Source organism: Mustela nivalis (genome assembly GCF_964662115.1).
Source record: "Mustela nivalis genome assembly, chromosome: 1".
NCBI classification, from domain to species: Eukaryota; Metazoa; Chordata; class Mammalia; order Carnivora; family Mustelidae; genus Mustela; species Mustela nivalis.
The window spans coordinates 118506798-118527325 of NC_139020.1; the positions used below are offsets into that span (position 1 = coordinate 118506798).

General features: G+C 50.1%; 1 protein-coding gene across 2 annotated transcripts in view; it reads right to left on the bottom strand.

The window, feature by feature from the left end:
- The window catches only part of PDIA5 (protein disulfide isomerase family A member 5), a 96723-nt gene that overhangs the window by 66673 nt on the left and 9522 nt on the right, over positions 1–20528 (bottom strand). For both annotated transcript variants that reach the window (XR_014316111.1, XM_082747460.1), the window contains exons 2-3: positions 9423–9549; positions 6435–6522 (exon numbers count right to left, since the gene is read on the bottom strand). Coding sequence is in view for 1 of the 2 variants with exons in the window: in XM_082747460.1 (XP_082603586.1) it covers positions 6435–6522; positions 9423–9549 (215 nt within the window). In the remaining variant the exon portion in view is untranslated. The remainder of the gene's footprint in view (positions 1–6434; positions 6523–9422; positions 9550–20528) is intronic.

Sequence of the window (20528 nt, forward strand, 5' to 3'; positions counted from 1 at the left end):
CCCAAGCTCAGGACCTTAAAAGGATCTGAGCTGATAGATGAAGCACAACTAATTGATTTATTGGCTAGCTCTCTTTCTGCTTCCCTCCCCCAGCCAGTGAGTGAGGCTCTGGGGGAAAAAACGCAGGGAGACAAAGGCAGCAATCAGGGAAATGAGAGGCTTTGTTGGGATAAGGAGGGAGGGAAACCCAGCATGGATCAGAGAGCGGACTGCTGTGCAAAGGCCCTCACCTGCCATTCCCCACAGTCCTGCAAGAACAGACTGTCAGCAGGTCTGTCTGCCAGGGAGGCTGGAGCCCTGCCTCCCTCTGCTGTTTACTCACCCAGACCCGCTGTGTCCTGTCCCACCCCACCCCCCCTTGGCCCTCCTCTCCACAGAATGTGAGGGAAAGATTCCAGAGGCTGCCAGGCCAGAGGGACAAAGACACACCCACATGTATTTGTAGGTGTTGTGGGCTGGCGGGCTAGGAGCCCGGTGTGGCCCCCATGGGGCATGCTGCCGTGTTTACTAGATCTTCCTGTGGGCCACGGTTGTCCAAGAGGCTGGCCACTCTTGCTCCAGGGAATCAGACCCAGGAATGAAAGGTTGGGGGAGGCAGCAGGAAGGAAGAGAAGAAACAAGGTGCTGGAAGCTCAGAGAAGGGAGGCATGCCCTTCCCAAATCCCAGCCTATGGAACCACGCCCTCCCTGGAGGAAGGTCTAGCTACCGGTGGGAGGGACTGACAGCTTCTAGATCCCGCCCAGCCATCAGCCAGCCTGTGACCTCTGGTGGGGCCTGTGGTGTCCCGAGCTGCAAAATGTTGGAGCTGCCCACACAAGGCAAATAGAGCTCTTAATTCCTCTGTAGGATCCAATACTACTAACACATAAAGCGGGCTGCCTATATCCTGACAGGTGCATCAGGAGCCAGACCCCAGGACAGAAGGTGGAGACTCAGAGAAAGCTGAACCTCAGGCTTCTCCCTCCAGCCCCTCAACCGTGTCCTGGCTCAACAAGTCGGCATCCTTAGAGCCACATGGGCAGGATGTGGAACACGCTGTCCCAGCCATGGCGTGCCCGCTGGCTAACCCAGACTTTCCAGGTTCTATAGCCCCCTCAAAGTAGAATAAACCTCTTTCTCCCATCTGCCGGGTCCAACATGGTGGGATTCTGAGCAGATGGACCTGGGACTTCCTACAGGAAATGTAAGAAGGGTCTCACGCCCAAGACATGAAGAAAATGGGAGAGGACTAGGAGCGAGTGAGCAAGAAAACGCTGTCAGAGTGACCGCTAGGTGCCACGTACCCAGGACAACCTGAAAGAACGCTGCTGGAGGGCTTGCGGAAGGAGACAGAACAGCCTGGAAGGAATGGATCTTAAACCTGGACCAGCCTTGGTGGTCACATAGCACCTTCTGATGAGGGACTTGCAAAAACAGGGATCATCCCAGGTTGGCCGTTCTGTATGGCACCTACCTCCAGACGGCACAGGATGTAAGAAGATCTCCACAGTCCTCTCCTCCCCCTCACCACCCCCCACCAGCCCAGAGATTCTCAGGCTGTGCTCCTCAGCAGGGAGCATGGCCCCCCTCTCCACTAGCAGGGGGCGATGTGCCGGAAGGCATCTGAAGCCACAACATAAACACAGCACTTCTCCTGGGAGTCCCCTTTATCCCCTGATAAGTAGTGTTAAACATGCTTACATATGAAGAAGCAAACGCTAAATGCAAAGAATTTTTAGAAGAAAACAGAAGACTTCAAAATATGTGATCCCTGCCCTGGAAGGCCCCACGGCTTGGATCTGGGAAGCCAGCACCACTCAGGGGGAAGGAGAGCAGATGGGAGAAAGAGAGCAGGGAAGACGGAAACTGCAGCTAGGTAATGGCCTTACACCCTCAGGAAGAGCCGAGAAGTGAGCTCCAGATAGATGCGCAGTCTCTCGCAGTCTCGGCCCAGTGAGAATCAGCCTGAGGAATTAGCATACCAGGCTCAGCTCCCTCCTCCTGGCTCCAGCTCAGCTGCCCCGACAGCAGCCAAGGCCGAGCGCGATGCCAGGCTGCGGGGCACGAGGGGAATACCAACGCCCTCACACACAACCCACTTCACAGCCGGACAACCGTCGCCAGCCAACCCGAGCGTGGCTGCTGAGCTCTGAGCCAGGAGGTGGACTGAGGGGAAGGGAGAGCTGACAAATCCCTGGACAGAAGCCAGACACCCCACAGACACCTCACAGCGACAAGCTTACAGGGTCTGGAACCTGGGAGAAAACCGACAGAGGGGCACGTGTGACTGCAGCCACACGTGCAAGGGTAGGGAGGGAAGAGCCTGAAAATCAAGAAAAAGGGAGAAAGAAACACCCAGAGAGAAAACAGAGGAGAAGAAAGACCAAAAACCTAGGGGAGGCAGGGACCCAGAGATGGGGAAGAGGCGGTAGAAACTAGCAAGGAAAAGGGAACAAAGCAAGAGAGAGGCCAGCAGCTCCGAGGGAAGGACAGGAGAAACATAGGAGAAGACACCCAGAATGGGGGGAGACACAGAGGAAGACACCCCCCCTCCCCAAGACTGCCACATATTCACGTGCATACACACACAACAAACCTGGCAGCTTCCAGGATTTTCTGAGCCATGCTATTCAGGGATGAGAGCAAACCGGAAAGCCGAACTCCATAGTTCACACAAGATTACGCTGAAGCCCAGAGAGGGGCAGCGACTTGCCAAAGGTCCCACAGCTATTAGCTGTCCATCTAGACTCAAGGCCAGGTCCCATAACCTACAGTCCTACACGTCCCCACTGTACCCTAAACTTTTTAAAGGTCAGAGCAAAACAGCCTGTGCACTGGGGCTGACTCTCATGCTCAGAACTTTCTTCAGGGGCATCCTCTCAACACCCAAGGGACCCTCCTCCAAGAAAGCCGTTGAAGAAGGCACGCATGGTTTCTCCCCTCGGCTTCTTCCAGGAATGCTCAAAACAATCCTGTCCAGATGAAAAGTAACAGGAAAAATGGGATCTCACACTTAAATTACGTTCTAGAAAGAACCTGCATTTACGGGCTCCTCACCACGGACCTGGAAAGGCAGCAGAATATATACTATTGTTGCACTTACAGATGAGGAAACAGATTTGTCCAAGGTCATAGGGCTCATAAGTAGCAGAGCTGACCCTTCTACCCAGGCTTCTGCCATTATTCTGCACACATTCAAAGACATTTCACGCCATAGCACTGCCTTCTCTTGCCCTAGGAGGCCTTCTATCCCCATCACCTGCCCTCAGAGGGAGAAAAGCAGAGTGGGCTCTTCACTCAAGACCTTCCCGTCACCCCCTTCTAAGCCCTGGCATCCTCAGTCTAGCCTCCAACCCTCTGCTGGAAAGCCAGAAGGCACAGCTGGAAAGGAGGAGAGAAGGGGAACCTCAGGAGGGCCCATGGGAGGGGAGGCACGCTCGGGCTGACCACCTGCCATTTAGTAGCTGCTAGGATAAAAAGTGAGCAGACGTTGGCTCCATTCCCCCTGCACACTCCACTGCAGATAATAAGAGGAAGTCCTCCCGCGAGCGCTTCTGCCCATCTCTGATCCTCTCATTCAGACTCAAAAACACACACTGAACACATTTAAGACACAATGAGAGCTGTCATCACCGGGCCCTCGGGTCAACGTGGCAGGTTCCCATAATGGTTTATAGGGCATGTTGAGAAGTCTATGACCTGGAGCAGCCAAGCAGGAGGGCAGAACCAGCTCACACCCCTGGGGAACTCCCTGTGTCATGGCTGTCCCTGAGAACTGCCACCCCCAATGGCCTGCATGGACTAGAGCCCCGGGTTCTGTCTCTTGGGCTGCTCTGGGAAGATCTCACTGCACCCTGCCTCTGACTTCAGATTTGGACCCAGATCCTCCTCCTCCTGCTTCCAACACAACCCATTAGAGCTCCATAACCCATCTACTTATCTCAGCTATTTTAAAAGCCATCTAACATTTCAGTTCATACTTCCTCTTGGAGGGATGAACTGAGTGGCAACTATGTGGCACAGTGTGTCCTTCTGTCTTAAGGTCACCCCTTTAAGCTCTAAGGTGTCCCCCTAGATTTTCATCTTAGCACATAAGAAGTCACAGGTTTATTTCTCCCACTGGTACTCTTATTGACTCCAGATGTCGTGTCTCCAAGCAAGCACTGGATCCTGATGTTCTAACCTGGTCCCCTTTAGTCCTGCCCCTGCAGCGAGCAGGCAGACTGCTGCCTCCTCACCCAGCTGCAGAGGGCCCCAGGCCATGCTCGGGGCCCATACCACAGGGAGCTGCCTGCAGGGAAAGCCAGGGCACTTTGAAAGACCGGGTACTCAAAGGTCTTTGCCCCAAACTGTAACTCTGCTTTCACCGTGAAGCTTTTCTCAACATTTCCAGGCAGAATAAAGGGATACCCCTCACACCCAGAGCCTCTGCTGACTGCACTTCTCACAAGAATTAGAATCACTGGGTTCAGTGTCTGCTTCCGCCTCACACGCTGAGGACACTATTATCCATCTGTGTACCTTAAGGCATAAAGGAAGTGCTTAGGAATGTTCCAGGAGAAGGCAGCAACTACATCAAAGCTCTCCTTCCCATTTCTGCCACCTGCAAGACTATGAACTCTCTGGGATAGGCTCTCCTGGTTGGCAGGCCAGTGTCATCTCCAGATACGGAGACTCCACAGTGCCCTGTCCCCTCAAAGAGGCTCTGTCGCTTTGCCAGTCACACAGTGCACTCCTGGGAGAATGCAGGAGACTCAGACACACCTAGGACACAAGAACGCTCTTGCACCAACTATGAACTAGAATTAACCAGTGGCCAAGATCTCCCCAAATGTCTGGTGAGCAGTCTCTTCCACTAAAACAATGTTTGAGTAAATCAGGAGGGGTGAGGCTGGAGACAGGAGCGTGCACACACACAGATACCCCTACGGCAAACAGCACTCAACTAAGACTTCTCCTCCTGGTCTCATCCAGTGCTTTGTCAGAATAAAATCCCCCTTCAATTTTCACCAATCATGCGGAAGACAAACTTGAGGCCATCAGCTTATAAATCAGTGTGTCCCAGAAGTTCATGCCCAAAACAGCCGTTTCGAGTTCCAAATGGAGTGGGAGAAGACTGGACTGGAGCGAAGTCTGCAAAGCCCAGTTAACCCATGGTTCATAGCTGGGCTGTGGCCCGGGCAAGAACAGCTACAAGAAAGGTTAGGAAAGGCCTTTGCAGGCCATCCAGGAAAAGAACTGCCTCTTTTCCCAGCAGAGCCCCGCCTCTTCCTCATACTAACAACAGTGCAATATCCTCCTTTCCCTTCCTCTTCCCAAGCCCATACCCCTGAGGGACCTGAAGTCCAGGTGACATGTGGCTAGACACAGGGGCTCTGGAAACACCTCCCATCCTCAGTCAGAAGCAGATGTCCGCTGGCATCCACCAAGGGCAACACAGAGCCTTGCATACAGTAGGTGCTCCAAACATACAAAGGACAAACCTGCTCCCGGTTAGTTTTCCCTACGTTCATTCACTCTCTATGTGCCTTTTCTGTACTTAGGCCAATCTATACCAAATTGGGAGCTAATTATATAACGAGGGGGTGTGTGTATGTGCGCACACACACACACACACACACACACACACACACACACAAGCACAGACAGATGTGGAAATTATTCCTGATGATTGAAAGGAAAGGGAGGCTGAGCACACCCTAGACTCAAACTCCCACACTCGGAAGAATCCGAGGAATTCCATCAAGAAAATTCCATCAAGAAACCCCAGACTCCTGCCTGTGGGCTGGTGTCTGATCCTGCCACCTTAACACTGACAAGAAAGTCTCTGGGTAGAGGGAGGTCAGGAAGGAGGAAAAGGAGGAGGAGGAGCGGGCAGTGCTGGCATGGGGACAGATGGGGTGGGCAGGGAGACATGGGTCAGAAGAGAGCACTGGAAGGACAAAGCCACCTGTCCAGGCCTGATCTAATGGAGCTACCTCAGAAGGCAAGGCAGCCGTCCCTCAGACCAGCTGATTCCACCACTTTCATGCTGTGGGCATCGGAGAGCTCTATGAATGACCTGGGCTGGGGGTAAAGCCCCTGGTTCTTGCCACAGACCCCTTCTAGGCAAGCCTGCCGGGTGACCCTGAAAATAACGTTGCTCTCAGGAAATCAAGTCCCCCACTCCCACCCACTGGGAAGAAAAAAATCATGTCATACGTGGCACTATGCAAAAAGGGAAGAAGAGTGGTGGGGCTGGAAAGAAAAGGTGGGAAGCCAGAACTGCCCCTTCTCCAGAAAACAGGTGGCCCTGCGGTAAGGTGAGAAAGGCTTTCCTACCCCAGTCTCTCCATCACATCCTCTCTCCCAGAGCCTTCATCAGGAACCATTCCCTACCCCACCCAAAGGTGGGGTAAAATCCCCAAGGAGGCCCTGCCCTTCAGCCCCCGTGCCCCATGTCCCCCGGACATACCCACAGTCTATCCAGCAGATGGTGCCTTGTCCTTTCACTGCCTGGGCCACAGTGGATAATAACCTGAGATGACTTTCAGCTGCAGCCTCTGTAAAAAAACAACAACAAAAAATTAAACATTTGTGCCTGAGCACACCAGCCATCTTCCCTCGGGAGCAAGGAAGGATGGAGACCTGTCCCAGGGAGGAGGTCTAGAGCACTGGTTACAACACTGACCCTGGGATTAATAGTTCGGTGAGAATTCTTCTCAGAAACCCTGCTTCCGCTAGCCTCCGGAGCCTTCCTCAAGACACAGAGCCCCCAACTCACCCCTCCTTTCCACCACACCTCACACCCCATTCTTCTAAGAATCTCTCAGCCAGATGCTCAACTCTCAGTAAAATCTCTGACTCATTACTCTTCTGGGACAAACTGTGAAAATCCTGTAACCAAACGATTACAACTCTATAACTAACACTGGAAACAAGTCTGCCCATTCCACACTCCTCTGTCCTGAAGCCCATGCTGGGAGCTCACAAGAGCAAGGACCAGACTCTTCCTTTACTTGTGCGTCACATCCTCGCCTCAACAGGGGCTCAGGACAGCCTGGTGGTTAAAGGAGGTTTATATGTGACACTAGTCTCTGATGGACCAATGTCAAGTAGATCCGGGTCACAATTCACAGTCCATTTCCCCAGCAGTGACAATAGGGCCATCCCTGGCAGTACCTGGAGGGTCACCTGCAAAAACAGGCACTATGCCTTGGGGGCAGGGTGGAGTGAGCATGAGAAAGTAAGTTTGTCACTGGGCCTCTGGGCAAAGCCCTGGAACCTATGGTGGGAGGGCAGGTGCTTGGGGACAAAGCCTCACAGCCAGGATTCCAACATGGCCAGCTTGTGAGGGTCTGTGGCCGGCGCCTCGCCTTTCCCCATCACACCTGGGAGCTCACTTGAAGGGCTACCGTGCAGACATCAGGAGCGAGAACAGGTCCGCTGTCCCGCCCCACCACCCCAAACCATAAGATACATTCCAAAGCCGAGCAGAAAAGATGTCTGAATTATTTGCTTCCACAGATTCCCTTTTCTAGCAGGCATAATGGTAGCTGTTTGTTCACAGAAGTGAACAAAAAGGATCTTTCTAGAGAACTGCATGAAGCCACCCGAAGGAGGCACTCCTGGGAACCCCCACAAACCCAACCGGAGGAGGGGGTGCAGCAGAGGGGAGAAAGCCATTGCCCCAACACGCACCGGGGCTCAGATGGGGCTCCCTGGGGCAGCAGGGGAGCTCAACTTGAGCTATATGAAGCACCCCTCTCTGAACCCCATCTTTCAGCCGGGGAAAGGAAGATGCTGCTTGAGAGGAGAGAAGTGGAGAAAATCCAGTTACTGCACTGCTCCACAGCCCACTGTGCTCGTCACAGCTCAGGTAGCCCGGGTAAGGGGGCAGGAAGGTAAAATTTTCACATGGGTCCTACTGCCCGGCAGTCCAAGGTGGAGAAGCACCCAGGAAGCACTGGAAGCCCACTGCCAATGAGTGAGCCAGAGGCTGGGTAAGGGGCAGAAGAGAAAGTAAGAATGGTCAAGGCCCTGCGTCCTGCCCCACAGCTACCCTAATCATCTCCTGATCTCAGAGCCCCCCCGCCATTGCAGGATTCACACATTTCTTCCTAGGCTCCAGCAGAGGAAATGAGGTGGGGGAAGCACAGAGGGCCAGCTGTATCATCCACCAGCCAGTGGAGCTCAGACGAGTCAGCTAGTCTCCCCCTGCCTCAGTTTCCCCACCAGAAAACCAGACGCTCTCTGACAACCTGCAGTGCCTCCCTCATGGCAAAGGAGCAGATGGGAATGTGTCCCACAAGTTCCCTGTGGAGCCCGTGTAAGGTGATGAGCTCCTGTGATGGGACGGACCCAGAGAAGGGACGGAGCATGTTTTTTGCACTGGCAGCCGCATAAGCATCCCAGGAGGTAAACCAGGCTTATTCAGAGCCCTGCACCCCAGGCTTCAGGAGTAGCTCTGCTTCTCCTTTGCCTCAATTTCCCCCTCCTCCTGACAATGGAGAAATGCTAGACACGGGCCAGGCTCCCAACAAACAGTTCAGAAGGGTGTGCCAAGCCCTCCAAAGGGCAAGAAGTAGCAAGTGCCAGGGTGCTTAGCGGATGCAGGCTTCAGGAGAGACACACGTCCAAAACATCCATCAGCCCCCAGTGCCAATGAGTGTCGAGGATAAACTGCCAGGGAGAACTGGGCCCGGAACTGGCCCAGCCTCTGGCTACTGCTTCTCCAGGGCACAGAAAACTTGGCATCCTGAGGAGCAGTGAAAACACTTAACTCTGCTGGAACAACATCAACAGTCAGATGTTCGGATATTCGTGGCCAAGAGCTAAGCAAACCTCTCTCCAGCCACTATGCCCTGGCCAGCCTCAAGGTCAGAGGAGGCAAGCCACAGCTCCTACCCCCCCCCCAAAACTACTCTGTCCTGCTCCTGGAGCCCACTGCCAACTCCATTCTGTGTTCTGACCCCAGAGTGGGACAGATGGGGACCGGGCAGGACCAGGGCTGCTAGCCTGGGTCTGTGCTCCCAAGCCTGGGACCAAGTCAGCAGACGACAGCCCAGCCCCATCACTGAATCAACACCTCTGGTGAAACATAGCCCGTTGTGGCCAGCCTGCACCTGTCCAGGAAGCCAGAACATCCGTGCCCAGCGACTACCATCCTCCATTCCCCTTCACACACACCCTCTCCCTCCTGATGTAGTGAGGGCTCCAGAGGCTCTACCTAAGAACAACTGATTACAGGGAATGGAAACAGCATCTCAGAAATCCAAAAAGACAGGAACAAACACCCCTCTGTGCCTTTGCTTCATTTTCTGGGGAAAGCTGACAAGCCTGATGACCCTCGGGCCCTCCCTGAATGCTTTCTGGTCCTGAGGTCTCTGCCTCCCACCTGTGCCCCGAACTCAAACCGTCCCATTCCCGATGGATGACCCCCAAAACTAGGTTGGGCACTCACCAGATTTGGAGTAAAGCACCAGCACATTATTCCGGGTCCTGAGAAGTTTTTTCAAGTCCTTGGGGTCAGAAATTCTCTCGATGAGCGAGGAGACCTTTGTGGAGGACAGCCACGTTGGCAGGAACACCTGGGGATCAAGAGACCAAGGACCGTGAGCCCCAGCTTCCTGCCAAGCCCAAGGAAGGATGGGTGCCTGCAGACACACTGCCTAGAACCCACTTTATTTCAGAGGGATAAGAACACACCAACCCCTCTCGGGACACTGCATCAACCTTTCCACCTTATTGCTTTGCCAAACCACCAACAGCTCTCCCCCAGGACACTGCCCAGCTCACTCCCAGTCTCCACCTCAGCATTCCTCTTCAGGCCCTTATACAAAGCTATAAGAGCTGCATTCTACACAAGCAGGCTGCCGGATGTACCAGCCACCTACTCAATCCAGACCTCTCTGGAAAGTCTGTATCTGTACCCCACACCGCACTCCAACACCACACACCAGAGCAATGTGCAAACTCCATCCCACCTAGAAGCACTGAAGCACAAATCCACAGAGAAGTAAGATCACTTCTCATATTTAGGATGGGAATGGAAGGTTTTCTGCTTTTCCCACTCAGCCAGTGATCTCAGGAAGCCAGCCAACAAGAAATGAGCAATTCTTCCCAGAGAACCCGGAGAACAACCTTGGGTACTGGAGGCCCCAAGCACCTCTGCAGGCATGAGGAGTGGGCTGGAAGCAGGCTGGGGAGGAAATGTGTTAAAAGTCTGAATAAGGAACAGTCACACAGCAGATCCCCTTACCCAGCCCACAGAGCTGGCCAGCAGCCCCTTGCCTAGTTGAGGGAAAACACAGGGTTACTATATGGAGAGACTGAATAAGAAAAGCTCTGCTGGGAGACACCAGGCAAACAGAAGAAGTATGGTCCTGAGAGAAAACAAGGGGATTAAGGGAAAGTCTGCAAACTGAACCTGGAGATCACCCATCCCCATGAGCCCCCACTCCCCTGACATCTCCCTTCCCTCTTCCAGAATGCTGCCAGTCTTATTCCCCCAGGCAGGAGATTAGAGAATTTTTCTCTGTGGAAACTGAGGAGCACAAGTAAAACAGCCTAAAGATGGTGTTTTGGAGAGCCTCCAGTCAAACACCTGAGTTCCCACTGAAATGCCCACTGTGAGGCCCTCTCAGTAAACAAGTGCCCTCTACCTCCTCCTCACACTCACAGTCTCCAATGCATGTGCCAGTGACTTGCTATTCAAGACAACCCAAGTTCTCCAGATATTTGAGGAAAGCCCTCAATACAAAAGACAGGGATGAAAACAAAGTAGAAGAAAGAGGATACTTAGAAGAAAAGAAAAAGAACAGAAAATAGAAAAACTATGATTATTATTCTCAGAGAAATGAAATGCCACTTCCATAAAACAAGAATAGAATGCAGGGCGCCTGGATGGCTCAGTCGGTTAAGTGTCTGCCTTCAGGTCAGGTCATGATGCCAGGGGTCCTGGGATCAAGTCCCACATTAGGCTTCTGCTCAGCTGGGAGCCTGCTTCTCCCTCTCCCTCTGCTGCTCTCCCCTCTTGTGCTCTTCCTCGTACTCTCTGTCAAATAAATTAAAAAAAAAAAAAATAGAATGCCACGAGTAATGAATAGTCAAAGAGGATCAGGAAAAACTCTTGGAAAGTAAAACTCTCAAAGAACTAAAAAAATTCCAATAGAGTTGAAAGTAAAATTTAAAAAAAACTCCTAGAAAATAAAATATAAAATTAAGAAATACAAAATAGAAGAAAAAGTTAAGGAAAATAAGAAAATGGATCCATTGAGTGCAAGAGCCAAATTAAAGTAACTCAAGGAAAAGAAACTTAAAAAAGAAAAGAAAAAAAAAACAACTTCAAGAAAATACCCCAGACTTCAAGAATATAAGTCTCCAGTTGAGAAGGTCCCACACAATGAATAAAAAAAGACTCTCACCAAAGAACATCACTGAAAACTTTCAGAACACTGCTGACAAAGAAGAGATTCTGAAAGTTTCAAAGAAAAAAAAAACCTACCACACACAAAAAGATCAGGAGTCAAAACTGGTCTAAGACTGCTCATCAGCACACAAGATGACAATGAAGCATTGCCTCCATGATTCTCATGCAACACTATCTCCAACTGGAATTCTATATCCAGCCAAATTATCTGTCAATTATAAGTACAGATTTACTTAGGCTTAAGAGCTCAGATGTGAAAAACTTACCACCAATATACCCTTTCAAAGGAAAATACTGGAAGTCATGCTCTATTAAAACAAATTAGTAAAAAATGAGAAAGACAGGGAATCTAGGAAACAAAGGATCCCACAAAGGGAGGCAAGAATTACTATGCTGATGGTGAAGAGGAGTCCAGGATATATATCCTGTAGACTATACAGCAACCAGCCTGTAATGGAGCAAGGACAAAGAGTTATGGATGAATGTGGCCAATAAAAGGAGGCAACTGTAGATTATCTGATAAGCTTAACTGTAATGATCAGTTAAAAAATCTGACCAAAGTTACACAGCTAATAAGTAACAGGGCCAGAGCCTGAGCCCTAGTCTCTCTACTGGACCCAATGCCCTCTTAGTCCATTGCCTCTTTGCAGCCAGAAGTCTTGGGCTGCATCTGAGCTCTACCAGCCAGTAGCTAAGATGCCTAGTCCACATCACCTGACCTTTTACAGCCTAGTACCTTGCATCTGACATGGAAATAATGATACCTCCCTAGTGGGATGACTGTGAGGATGAAATGGGTAACTTCTCAAACATGCTTTATAAATCATAAAGCACCCCAATGGTATCAGTTACCATAGTATATAATACAATGTCCCATTTCTGCAGAGTAGAAGACCAAAATGTGGCCATATTATAGCATTTCTAAATCTGATCTGCCATTGGAATTCAAACGTTCCTTCTGCCCAGGGTCAAACCATCAAAGAGGAAGAGTTGAGGAACTGTGTCCCTCATTCTGCCCTGCCAGAGCCGGGCAACCCACCTTGAGAGCCCACCAAAAAGTTCATTCCTTATGTTATTACCTGTTATTCTACTGCTCTCAGGTTGCTAATGGACTTTAGACTAAAAACTCCATAGCTCAATACACATGACTGAAGGAAAAAAAGAAAAGAATCTGTTGGAAAAACACACTGATGTTGCTGTGGTTTTAATCCTCAGATAATACGGTAACTTGAGAAAAACAAACTGCCCTTGCCCAGTGCCTCAGTACTTTGCCCTGTAGAACAGCCCTCCTGAGATTGGCAGGCACCTACCCTTGTGGAACAGGGAAGAAGGGGAGGGAAAGGAGCCAGGCCAGGCCCAGTGCCCACCTGTCCAGGGAGTGCAGTGGCACGCCGCTGGGCCACTGATAGCAAAGGGTCTACAGCAGAAACCTCAAGAGTCAAGTCCAATGGCATACCCACAGCTTCCTTTCTCTAAAACCCAATCAGTCCCTCCAATCATCTAACCAATAGCCCCCCTCATAGTAAACAAACCACTCTCCAGCCAGCCACCAAAGCCTCTGACCCAACATTTACCCTCACACAGCAGAGAACTTAAGTTCACCCTAAGAAATGCACTGAGCTAACGGAATACTTGAACACTATCACCCAGTATGATGCTAGGGTTTAAACTGGGCACTGCCCGTGGCCAGCCTGGTTTAGAACTCCCTATGGAAGTGTCTCCTTCCCCCTCTCCCTCCATCCCTACCACACCCCTAGACTAAGAACTCTGGAGGGTGGAGCCCAGCATGGTGCCTGGCCCCTTGAAAGCCCTCAGGAAGTGTCTGCTCAGCATCATAACCATGAAGAATCAATGGTCACCACACTCCTGACCTCTACAGAGGAGGTCATAAAGTGAGTCCGTGGCAGCTCCTGCGAGACCCAGGATGGACCACCGAAAGCAGACAGACCACAGGGCAGTCATCATCTGGACTGGAGAATCGTGGGAGAGCATGGGTGGGACCAACTGGGGGGTCTGGAAAGCCTGGCTCAAGAGCCTCATCCGGCCATGACCTTAGACTGGGCAGCCACCAGGGAGGCTGGAGGTGAGAGGACCAGCTGGGCAGCTGCCCAAGGGGATAGAAATGGGTCTACCCAAGAGCCTCAGGGGGAAACAAGAGAACTCAGCAATTATTCCTATGTAAGCAAGGAAGGAAGGGAGAAGAGGCTAAAATGATTCAAAGGCTAGGCATGCACAATGATTCTGGGCTAGGCATGCACAACGACAGCCAAAATGGAAGAACTGAGCAGTGGTGGCAGGAAAGGCTGTGGTCTTCTGTTGAGAAAGTTGGTAGATAATACACTCAGGTGTGGACATGTGGCCAGTACAGACATCCTCCAGGCTGGAGAGTGAGCCCTGAGGCCAGTGAAGGCTCCAGGGACAGGTTCAGAGGGAGACAACAAGGGAACACCTCAGCTGAGGGGAGGAAGAGGACTGAGAGGAAAGTCGGGAAGGAGAAGGTGGGAAGTGCTGCGTCAACACAGACCAGGGAGGAGACCCACAGAAAAGGGGGTGATGACCCTGCGGGCGAGGCCATGGCGAAGTCCCCTGGGACATCATGAGTGAACCCCAGCAGTAAGCGGGGAGGGCGGCCAGAAGCCAGCTTGCACACCCAGCCTGCAGTGACTGACAACAGGAAGCCGCACAGGTGACCCAGCCAGTCAGGAGAAGGGTGGGCGGTCTCCCCTGTGGAGGGATGCACGCATGTGGGCACAGGGGAGCAGGACTGCCTAGAGAGGCAGGAGGGGAGGAGATTCAGGAGCAAGAGAGAAAACACAGTCAGCAGAGCCAGATCCAGGGGAAACAGATGGCGAGGTGTGCTAGGAGCAAAGGTGACAGGCTTAACATCACTGAGAGGGGGAAGGATGAAAAGGCCCCCTGGTTCCTTGGCCCCAGAGGGACCACCCCCTTAGCTCACAACCAGGAGGCGGCCTCCTGGCCGTCCCTTTCCTCCCTCCCCTAAGCCTCTCCTCCAGCCACTTAACATTCTCCCTTCTCCTCCACTTCCATTCTTTAACCTTTGCAGAGTGCACGCTCCTTCCCTTCCTTGAGACCCCGCTCCAGTGAGCCTTGGATCGCCTTGCCAAGCACCTTCCCACAGACTTCCTAAGTCACAACCCACAAATAACAGCAATAACAACCATGTTAATGGTGCACACACGCTCAGGTTGTCAAGCCTTTGGGGGAGAGGACGGTATCTGAGAAGCCAGCCACCTGCCCAGCCAGCCACGGAACTGTCCCCGGGTGCGGCAGGCTCTTTACATTCTAAGTCACTAGCTTTGGTGTTAGAGGAGAGAGAAAAAAAAAAAAAATCCCCTTTGTCCACCATGCAAACTCCTTCTGACCTTTCCCCATGATTGCTTTCTTTCTGCTCACCATCCCTCAGCTTCAGCAGTGTTTACAGCAAGACTGGGCTGCCCATCATGGGCTGGGCTGAGGCTCGTAAAACTGCCCCCCACCCACCCACCCAACGCAGGGCAGGCCATGGCTGGGAAGGACAGCTGCCCTCTTTCTGCTGCCCGGGAATCCAGGCCCCCAGTGCCACCCCCGACCCCGTCGCAGTGCACACCCCCTCAGAACACCAGGCACCTCCATCAGAGTAACAGCCACCTCCGCCCTCGGGCCTCCATCCACTGCCCCAGGCCCTCTTCAGCCAGGCAATGGGTCCTCTCATCTTCCAGACGCCCTGAGCGTGCTCCTGCCCGTATCACGGCCAGCCTAGTATCACGGCCAGCCTAGAACCCCACCCTCGTCAGAGTCCCACCCCTCAGACACCAGGGAGAGTGCACTGCTTCTGGAGCCATACAGACCTGGGGTCAGACCCAGGGGCCATCATTTACAGCAACATGACCTCAGATGTTAGTAGCCCTCTCAGGGGGGCATCTCCCCACCCATAAAGAGGGGAGGACAATACTGATACTCCCTTGTGGGGCTGGCTGAGGTTAAATGAGGGAGAGAAAAGTACATAGAGAACCTAACATAATGCTTGGCACACAGAAGTACATAATAATCATAATTATCTTTATTAGTACTATTAGTGAGACAAATCAGAGATAGAGCAAGAACAACAGTGAAATGGGCACCACCTCTTCCTCTCCAGGGCCTTGGCTGCAATCAGGCAAAACAGCAAGTCCAGGCAGGAAGGAGCATGCACGTACACACACTCAGGATGTAAAACCTGAAATCATCACCCATCCACATGGCAACCCAGACCAGGAGCCCACGCAGCACAGGCAGAGTGCTCCTTCCAGATTTCATGCCCATTTGCCCCTCACCAAACCCAATAACTGGGGACTAGCTTTAGCCCACGAAAAGGAAACAGGCTCAGCAAGGTTCTATCACTTCCCAAGGTCATACAGTAGGTAAGCAGCAGAGCAGGGACTACACCTCGGGTCTCCCAGCTCCTGGCCAGAGGAAGTTTATTTCTCTCAACCCTATGAGCTCCCTGGACCCATGAAGAAAAGGAGCCCCTCTTTCCCAAGCAGGGCCTTTTGGAGAAAAGCCCCCAACTTCCGAATCCCACAGCAAGAAGGGATTTCTAAACTTCTGCTTCCTGCAAGCCCACAGTGCCCAGTTGTCTGTCCTGGTTCTCAGTTTGCTGGGGCAACTAGTCCAGATCCGCTGCTCATCAGAGGTCATGTGCAGGAGTTTGTGCCCCTTTCCAGCTCCCTCTCTCCCTGACCCACAGCACGCATAAGCTCATCTCTCTTCACTTAACCTCACCCATGATCCCTACCAGACTAACAAGATAAAGAGCGATACAATTCTTGAAAATAACAGGGAGAACACTCCTTGCCACATCACACCCTCAGCTTTAAAAAGCTCCAGCTCTCTGGGGTGCATGCCGGTACCCTCATGTTCCCTCCAGCCAGGGAGGCTGGTGTTACAGATTCACTCCTCAATGCTGACCACGAAGCTGGAGGTATTCCGTTATGTAAAAGCAGTTTGCCGAAGAAGGAGGATTTGAAGACAGAAGTTTAGCATTTAGGAAAAAGGGTGGAGGTGGGACTTGACCTTTTTCACTCTGTCACCTGAAAAAAGATACCCTTCTTATGTTGGGAGCTGTGAAGAAACCAGTTTAATTTAGTGTAACCCACATTTGGCTCAAAATAGTTTTCAAATGTCAGAATCTGAAAGTCTAGACTCTTAAGAAGCTGGTGGTAAAGGAATCCAGGAAAAAAATGTTAAAAACAGATGACCTGAACCCAAGATCAGAGAACTTGAGGTGGCTGAGAATTTAGAGGGGAAGGTTCGGTGGAAACAGCTAGAAACCCAAGTTTTGCACTAGCTTTATTTACTGATTGTGTGACCTTGGACAAGTCCTCTCTATTCTCTAAGTTCCTGTAAAAGGAAGGGGCCAAAAGTGATTTTTCCAAAGCTCTTTGCAACTGTGACATTGTGGTAAATCCATCCTCATGACCACTACCAGAGAGTACCTCAAAGTAATTATACCTTGTGAAAAAAAACCTGCCAAATTTCTCTGAATATATGTCCACCCACATTAAAAGCCACTCCTCTCAGTCTCCCTTGCAGCAAGTGTAGCTATGTAACTAAATTCCAGCCCTTGGAATGTAAGCAGAGGAGTCATGTGCAAATTTTAGGAGCTGTTCCTAATAGACATCTATGTCTTAGTCCCCTCCTCCCCCTGCCAGATGGAATCTGGACAAGATGGCTGGAACTCAGGCAGCCACCTTGAGACAATGAGGAGAATGGATCTATTAAAGATGTATAGTAGTACGATAGAAGTACCTGGGTCCCTGACTTCCACGGGTATATACTCGCCTTAGAACACTGCTTTCTAGGCTTTGACATGAGTGAAATATATGATCTTTGTAAGGTACTATCATTCTGGGTGTTCCGGCACACACACAAATAGATCTTGAGGATCTATTGCGGAACAAAAGCTTAAACTAGAAAGAAATATTAACACCTGCTCCAGTTGGGATATTTCAAAGTGTCTAAGGCATTAAATCATGTATTATACTTCAGATAAATTGCTATAAGGAAGGAGACAGAGAAAGTATCAAAGGCTTGATCTACTGTGATCTACTTGATCTACTGTGTGCTTCATTATGTCTGTTCCAATCATGTGTATTGGTCAGTTAGTGACAACTACCCACAAATGAAAGGAAAATTAGCTAGTAGCTCTTCAGTTTCCCAGCAACCTCGGGCTTTTACTACTAAGAAGTGGGGTCACTGCAGGAGACCAAAAGGCCTTGCACTTCCCAGACTAGAATAGGGCTGATCAGTTTCCCCGATACAGGACTCCTCTCCACATTCCTCACATGCCATATGCAGCCTCCAGGTAACCCTCCAGACCAACGACTCAAAACTGGATGCTGTTCAACGTAGTGGGTCCCCAAGGCTTTGGGAACTAAATATTCATACGTCCATGCCCTCCACACTACCATCTCGTCATTAGAAAGCAAAAATGGCCCCCTCTCCCAGGCCACTCTATCAGCCCATCACACTCTGAAGATGGCAAACGCATTCCTTCTTAGGATTCTGTAGGCAAAATACCTCAGTTTTTTCCTCACCTATGCCCTCAAGCCCTTCACCGTTCTGAATGACGTAACTCAGACAGGACAATGCTCATGGCTCTCAGAGCTATCCCACGCCAGCAGCCGAGTTTTAGAGCTTGGAAAGAACAACGTGCTATATTCCTAGAATTTATTCTGGGAAATAAATACCTCTGCTTTCATAATTCAAAATATAGGAAATTAATCTCAACACAAATCTTGACCAGTGGGTCACAGTGAGAAAGAAAAAAAAAAAAGCTGAGACACATCATTAACGAATCTCTTAAGTTATGGCGCCCAAATGTCATACAGCACTGGCAAAAGTACAGTTCTTTTGGAAAGCTACTTGGCACAATTGGTCAAGTATCTTAAAAGTATTTATGCTCCTTGACTTCGTAATTCCACTTTTGGGAATCTGTCCTGAGGAAATGAGCAAAGGTTCTGACAGATGACTCACAGGGTCCCACTTGTAAGAGTCAAAAATTGTAAACAACCTCAATATTCAAGAGCAGGGGAATGGTTATTTCGAGGAAACCACTCAATGGAATAACACAGCCATTTAAGTGATGTTTTCAAAAACTGCACAATGAAAAAAATATTTGCTTTAATATTAAGTGTTACAAAATAAAATCCAGGGAGGCGCTTGGGTGGCTCAGTCAGTTAAAGGTCTGCCTTCAGCTCAGGTCATGATCTCAAGGTCCTGGGATCAAGTCGCATACTGGGCTCCCTGCTCAGCATGCAGCCTGCTTCTCTCTTTTCCTCTGCTCCTGCCCACACCTCGTGTGTGGGCCCTTGCTCTTTCTCTCTCTCAAATACAGAAATAAATTTTTTTAAATAAAAATTAAATAAAAAACAATTCAAATGTACATAGTATGATTACAACTATACACAAAATTATGCTCAGAAAAAGACTGGATGAAAAAATGCACCAAAGTAAAACTCTGTCCTTGGATAGATTTTATTCTTCTTCCCCCTTTGTCTATTTTTCTGTCACCACAATATGCATGTCCAATTTAAAACTTAAAAAAAAAAAAAGGAATTATCACCATTTGGACACCATCATGGAAATAATTAACAATCTCACACTATCACCCCATAAGCAAATATAACTTCAGAGGGGAGAAGCCTGGCAGAAACGTCCTTAACTAAGGGACCAGTGCTAGCAACACAGATAATGAGTAAAATTGATATCATATGCCTCCAGACCGAATGCACTGAATGAAAACATCATCAAAAACCCAGCTGATGAGGGGCGCCTGCGTGGCTTGGTCGGTTAAGTGGCTCAGGCGGTTAAATGTCTGCCTTTAACTCAGGTCATGATCCCAGGGTCCTGGGACTGAGCCTGCATCAGGCTCTCTGCTCAGTGGGGAGCCTGCTTCTCCCTCTCCGTCTGTATGTGGCTCTGCCTACTTGTGCTTTCTCTGTCAAATAAATAAATAAAATCTTAAAAAAAAAAAAAAGGTGAAGGACATTCTTAAAAATTATCAAGGTCACGAAAGACAAAGACTGAAAAACTAGTCCAGATTAAAGGAGACTAAAGAGATATGACAAACAAATTCAACGTGTGATTCTGAACTGGGTTCTGAGCCAAATGCCACAATCCTGACTGGAGCATCATGTCTCTGAACTTTATAAACGCTACGAGAGAATGTGATAAAACCAATGTGATAAAATGTTAATATGTGTGGAATCTGGGTAAAGAGCAGATGGGAATCCTTTGTATTCTTCTTGCAACTCCTCTGTAAGTCTGAAATTAGTTAGAAAAAAAAAAAAAAAAAAAAAACTTCCCTAAAAAAAGATAGGGAAGAGAAAAAAAAAAAAAAAAGATGCCCAGAACACAAGCAAATGCTGTCCCCACCTCTTCCTGAAAGCCTGCGCCAGCCAGCACACACTGGTGGCACCTTCCAAAGTAGGAGGAGTGCTTATCTGCCCTTCTTCCCTTCCAGCTGACTCTCTGCTCCTCTGCTCACCTGACACTGTAGTTTTTTATAGGATCTATTATATGAAATCTGCAAAGCACTCTGCATGCAGCACAAACCTAGAACGGCTTTGATGAGAGAGAGAGAAAAAGAAATACAAAAGAACATTCCTTTTTAAATATGGGTAATTTATGCCCTTTAATAAGGCAAATTTTAAGCATCTGTCACCAACCACCACAGCTAAACAGCACTCTTTGCCAGGATGAAGGCCTCACCAGAAACCAAGTTTGGGAATTTCACCACTGATCCTTCCCAATGTGCAAATGTCTACCCAGCAGCCTTTGAAATGAAAACAAGTACCGTGAGTCCCTGAAGGGGGGGGGGGGGTTGCGTGAGTGTGTGTGTGTATGTGTGTGTCAGACATACAAAGAGGGCCTGGCTCTGAGTGGTGGAGCCCTGACTAGCTGCAGCTTAGGAGCTAAATGTGCTTATTAAGAAAGAGAGATAGAGGGGCGCCTGGGTGGCTCAGTGGGTTAAAGCCTCTGCTTTCGGCTCAGGTCATGATCCCAGGGTCCTAGGATCGAGCCCCGATGTCAGCAGAGAGCCTGCTTCCCCCTCTGCCTCTCTGCCTGCCTCTCTGCCTACTTGTGATCTCTGTCTGT